The sequence below is a fragment of the Lacerta agilis genome, chromosome 3 (assembly GCF_009819535.1).
Source record: "Lacerta agilis isolate rLacAgi1 chromosome 3, rLacAgi1.pri, whole genome shotgun sequence".
In the NCBI taxonomy this organism is placed as follows: Eukaryota; Metazoa; Chordata; class Lepidosauria; order Squamata; family Lacertidae; genus Lacerta; species Lacerta agilis.
Window position 1 is genome coordinate 13,698,497 of NC_046314.1, and position 6,000 is coordinate 13,704,496.

Genomic DNA, 6,000 nt, shown 5'->3' on the forward strand with positions numbered 1-6,000 from the left:
AAATAATAAATTATTATTATTATTAGTAGTAGTAGTAGTAGTAGTAGTCAAACAGCTTGGCTCCTGAACAAATTGGCTCCCGAACGCCGCAAACCTGGAAGTGAGTGTTCCGGTTTGCAAACGTTTTTCGGAAGCCAAACGTCAAACACGGCTTCCGCGGATTCCGATTGAGTGCAGGAATCTCCTGCAGCCAATCAGAAGCCGCGCCTTGGTTTTCGAAACATCCCGGGAGTCAAACGTACTCCCGGAATGGATTAAATTCAAGAACCATGGTACCACTGCATCAGAAATAATCACCTGGGGACACATTAATGTTTGAATGTACCGTGTTTCCCCGAAAATAAGACACTGTCTTATATATTTTTTTTCCTCAAGAAAACACACTATGGCTTATTTTCGGGGGTTGTCTTATTTTAACAGCTCCGCGTCGGTACGCTGCATAGCCACGCCTATCCAGGCCGTCTTAAGGGAGGCGCTGCGTCACTATGTCTTATATTCGGGGTATGGCTTATATTATGCATAGAAATCCTGCTACAGCTTATTTTATGGGTATGTCTTATTTTGGGGGAAACACGGTATGTTTGAGAATGTATCAGCTTCTGAAGCCATCTCAGTTAGCTATTTTACGTGCTGATCAGTCTCTGTTGCATTAAAACTCTAGATCTTGGTTTTGGTCCTTGAAGCAGCAGGTGTGTGATGTTCCTCGATTCACTGGTTTTCTGGTTCTTATTCCAGGACTTCAGAGAGTCTGCAAGCTAGCAGAGAATACAAGGTACTTCAGACGAAGATTGCATAAACTAGGTTTCATTATTTATGGCAATGAAGATTCTCCTGTTGTCCCTTTGCTCCTTTACTTACCAGGCAAAATTGGGTAAGTTAAGCTCCTCTGCCCCGGGCAGCTATGCAAAGTTTTCAGAATTTTGCTGGTAAACACAAAAGATTTTATTTCATAAATGTCTTTTTTTTTCCTTCTACATTGGGGAACATATTCTGACTTGACTTATATGGCAGCTTCCTTCTAGGCCAGTGCTGTCTACTCTGACTGACAACTGTTCTCTGGGCTTATAGGGGAAAGTGTGGCCGTAGTACTTAAGGGTGTGAAACTGGTGGATGCACACTTCCATTCTATGGTGTAATAGTTTTTAAAATTTGTGCCTGAAACTAGTTTATTTCAGCCGGGGGGTGGGGGGTGGGATCCCATGCAAATTAGAGTAATCTGTATTGGAAAATTTTCTCAAGCCCATAAAGTGATCCAATTTAGCATGTTTCATTTTTCTGGTATTTAATCAACAAAGAAAAAAAATGAAGCTGCCAATCTTATGTAATTGCATTTGCAATTCACTCATTGTTCCTAATGAACTGATTAAGTAGGAAGTTTTCCATGGAAAAATGAAGTACTGGTACAGTTCTGTTTGGGGGGGAAATCTCCCCCCCCCCCCGCCAAAATCACTGCTGCCAGCTTCAGGTAGGATTCAGCTAAAGTCCTATCAGCAGAAGCACTGAATATGAGCTTCCACTTGTGCAATGAGGTTTTATATTTACTTCTTTTGTATTTAAACATTGTGCAGTGTGACAGCAATAATTTCAACTTCGCCTCATGTTCTTACCCAGGGCTTTTGCAAGACGCATGCTAGCCAGAAATATCGGGGTGGTGGTTGTCGGCTTTCCAGCTACCCCGATCGCAGAATCCAGAGCTCGGTTTTGCGTGTCAGCTGCTCATACACGGGAGATGTTAGATGCGGTAAGCACAGCAAGCTTGCTTGCAATATCAACTCTACATTTTGGGGGGGGAAGGTTCTAGAAGAAGCCTCACGCTGTCTCTTTATTATTATTATTATTATTAACTCTTTGCCTTCACATTATTGCAGAAGGTTTGATTTTTAAAATAAGTAAATACTTAAGTCTACATGAGAAACATGTAGGCAAATTAATATATTTTACTGGGCCAACTTAGAAGTATGCAAGCTTTTGAGTTTCATAGAACTCTTCACTGAACAAAGTGGAAAAGCAACAAAAACCAGAAATAAAATAGACAGGACCCACACCAGAATGGAGAGTGGTTTGCAATCTGACAGTCATGATGACAAACTAGAGAAGCAATGGAAGCTGGGAAGGAAAATGAAATTTGGAGCCCAGGTGACTTCATGTTTTAGAATGACCAGGGAGAGGAAATTTGTCTTCAGTTGGGAGGTGTCAAAGAGCAGTTGGTCTTCAACTATAAAAGAGCCTGCCTCCTTCTGACAAGCATTTGGTGGAAATGTATACACTGGATTAACTATTTGGACAAAACATCAGAAACAAAAACAATGTTCGCTTCTTCATTGTTGGCCCCAGGTAATACAAGACCTAGAGTCTGTGACTTTTACATTCATAATAGTGTTATGAATATGGAATAACACTCTGGATTTCACCTGGATTCACCAGTGGTCTTAATTCCGTGTGTGTGTGTGTGTGAAAACATACACTTGTGTGACTCTTTGTTCTTGATGCTAATTAGAAGTGAGCGGCACTTTATATCTTTCTGATATCGTACAATTGTATTTACAGGTCCTTGATGCTCTAGATGAACTGGGTGATTTTTTGCAGCTGAAGTATTCCCGGCGCTCCAAGTCATCTCGTCCTGAACTATATGATGAAACATGCTTTGAACTTGAAGATTAAGCTTCCCTCCCATGGAGAAACCATTACAATGTTACAAGAGGGGGGGAGGGAACCTAAACAATAGGAATGTGTTTCTTCTTTTCTAAGGACAGTTTTTGCTTCACAGCTAATGGAACCAAGAAAAGCACTGTGTGTGTTTCTCCGGATTGGATTCTGTGTGCAAGAGACTGAAATATGGTTGCTACAGAGCCTTACCAAGAAATACGAGTATTATTATTATTATTAATATTATTATTATTTGATGCAAAAGACTTTGTCCCATTAAGTCAATTGCAACTGTGCAGCCTTTGTTATGAGCCTTTTTATGAGCAGGCTTTTCATAGTTCTTAATTATGATTACAATAAACTTTTTAAAAGAGTGAATTGGAATGTAGTATGTTGGTTGAAGGAAAAAAATTCACTTGTTAAGCTGGCTTTCACTTGCAGAGCAGCATACTTCCATTTCAACTTATGTGAATTTTGGCAGAGGAAATTACAAGCAGACTTTTCTTCGATTAACAGGTGTCTTAGTAGGAGACAGTGGTCATTCAGTGCCTTACTTAACATTAACTATTACTGCCAAAAGTTTTTTGGGGAGGGGAAAGCTACAACTTCTGTTTGCCTGTTAGTTTTTATGGCCAAAAAAATGTTTTAAGGTTTTTTCATCAAATGTGGCAAGAAAGGGTAAGCCACAAAAATGTCTGTTTTTATTGTTACATTGTTGATGCATTGAATACTTAAAATTAATGGTATAAATTCTTTTTTTTTTTACTTGTTTGGTCTGAAAGCAGGTTTACAGGCTTTTCATGCACAATTTTAATAACTAACATTTCTGTTACTCTTGCATACTTTCACATACATGCCTTCCCTTGTGGTGCACAAAATATAATTGACATTCAGAAGCCTATTTTCTGTTCTTGAAGTACCTTACAGGCTTGATAAGCATACTTGGGAGTAAAGAACACTTTGGTTGTGTGTTGCACAGAATATGATGCTCCAGGAACTTGCTGTTTCAGACTCCTGAATCCTCTTTATAGTGCTGTTTCTATGAGGTATAACACAGTTGGAGATAAGTTGGTTAACATTCTTGGTTTTGCTGTGAGAGTTATAGATCTGTGTTTTTTATTACATGTTTACAATTTTTAACTGGTGTTAGAACATGACCAATGATCTGGAAAGGATAATGGGAGAATAGGTGGATATAGTCCCACTTGTATTGCACCAAATGAATGAAGCCAGAACTCATGGGAAGATATCATCCACTTCCAACTGGGCTGCATGTGAAATGAAGTTCTCCAGTCTCAGCAGTTAAGGAAGGTCTTTGTAGTTTTATGTAGTTTTTTTATATAAAAATAAAATAACTGGTTGAAAGTTGTTTCTGTAGCTTTGAGGGAGCTGCAAACCATTCTGGACTATCTGATGGCACTGTAAACACATCCGATCAAGAGATGGTTAGCTTTCTGTTGCACAGATGTACTTTGCTTTCATGTTCTTGAAAGCTGTGGTATCCACTTAACCCACAGCTGCAAAATTAGATTTAAGAACAGAACAATTAAATTGTGGAATAGCAATTACAGTATAAGACTCCCCTGCTTGTTAAAGCAGCTTTGAGGATGAAGCAAGGCTGATTAGTTATGAGGTCCCTTTTTGTTGTTCAAGTTAATAAAATTCAATGCTGCTATAATGTTAAGAATGGACCGCAACGCATTCCACAATATCAAATGTCTGCTTCAGAAGTATATTGTGGAGGGGAGTGAATTGTACAGTGTTGTATGATTGTTCACTTTGGCAGATGAACTTGAGAAACACTATAGGGGCCATGTTTGTGCATTACATGTATACTAAAACTACTGTATAAAGATTAAAGGATGTTTTTGTTTTTATAATTTTTGAAGTTGGCTCCTTTCTTGTTCAGATAACTTTAATTTCCATTTACAAAATTGCATGGAGGGGCATTCATCCATTGATGAATGATGGTGGGTTATAGAGGAAACATCTTAAGCCATGATCCACAATTCACAGGATCCACAGAACATCCTGGTTTCAGTGGTCATTTTAAGGCGGGGGGGGGATATGGCTTCATACCCCCAGGGCACGCTGCCAAATTGATGCTCTGGCAAAAGGGCTTTCTCTAAAGATGCTGCTAAGTTCTGCTCTTACAAATAAAATAATTCTTCACATCTCCATCTCCTCCCCTTCATCATTCCCTTAATAGATGCATTGTTTAGGTAGTATGGTATGGTATGGAATGGTACCATATCCTGTGTGTTTCCTCTGCTGCAGAGCTGGAAACCTGTTAGTAGCACAGCACTGGATCCAGGTCCCAGATTTGTCTGTTCATTGGAATAGACACATAAGTGTCTTTGGAACTGAAGCTACCATTCCGCATCACAGATCCCCTACTGGTGGCTAATAACATCCACATAGAATAATAGTTTTAATGGTATCTTCCAAATCGTATCCAGACCAAACCATCCCTACCCACAGGCAAAGCATTCCTCTTTATTCCTACCACACATCTCGCATGCACAGTTTTGGTTAGTTTTGTAATCGGGGTTGGGGGGGGATCCTGTATGGTAGGTTAATATTTCCCTATAGTGCATAATCAGCAAAAAGAGACGAGAAGGCCTTACCCTTTGGAGTTTATGACATAGGAATGATTCGACCTTTGCCCTTCATATGTTACTGATTGTCATTGTACCTATACAGAAATGTAAGCCATATGTAAGGACTGGGCTTAGAGCAGAGTAGGTCTCAATAATACTGTGGTGTTAGTTTGTGCCATTAGCCAGTGAGTTGAAAGTTTTGCCTTCTTTTGGTAAGGCAATCTCTGTAAAAGGCCTGTGAACAACTATACTTACTTTATTTAAGAAGTGAATATTTTTCTTCCTAAATTCTTATTGCAGTTCTGATTTCCAGCATACTATCACCCTCTGAGTGGGGTGGAGGGTAAGAGGCTTGAGGAAGGGGCTGTAGAGCCTGGGGAGGAACAAATTACATGAAATGGAACAGCAGTAAACAATGACTGATTTTATATTGTTAAGATGGCATGCCTTAAAAAAACAAAACTTTGGGGGCCATTGAACCTTGAAGGAAGCAGGGCCGGCCCACTCATGAGGCAACCGCCTCGGGCAGCAGTATCCATGGGGGCAGCAAATCCCTATGTAGAACTTAATTCCCCCTTGTTCCTGATGTAGAAAGCAGCCCTCACTTTTTAATTTTACGTTTATTACAAACATCTTGGTTTTTCTGCAGCCTTGCAATAGTTTCCAATTGATCCAGGGTGTGTGTGTGGGTGGGTGGGTGGGTGGGTGGGTGTGTTAGTTAATATTATTCAGCAGGCAGCATCTATACCTTATA

General features: G+C 39.8%; 1 protein-coding gene across 1 annotated transcript in view; it reads left to right on the forward strand.

Annotated features, from left to right (window-relative positions):
* The window catches only part of SPTLC3 (serine palmitoyltransferase long chain base subunit 3), a 62,955-nt gene extending 58,429 nt beyond the window's left edge, over window positions 1-4,526 (forward strand). Inside the window, exons 10-12 of the mRNA XM_033142873.1 lie at window positions 736-871; window positions 1,612-1,741; window positions 2,548-4,526. Of these exons, the coding sequence (XP_032998764.1) occupies window positions 736-871; window positions 1,612-1,741; window positions 2,548-2,661 (380 nt within the window). The 3' untranslated portion in view covers window positions 2,662-4,526. The remainder of the gene's footprint in view (window positions 1-735; window positions 872-1,611; window positions 1,742-2,547) is intronic.
* Window positions 4,527-6,000: the final 1,474 nt, after the last annotated feature.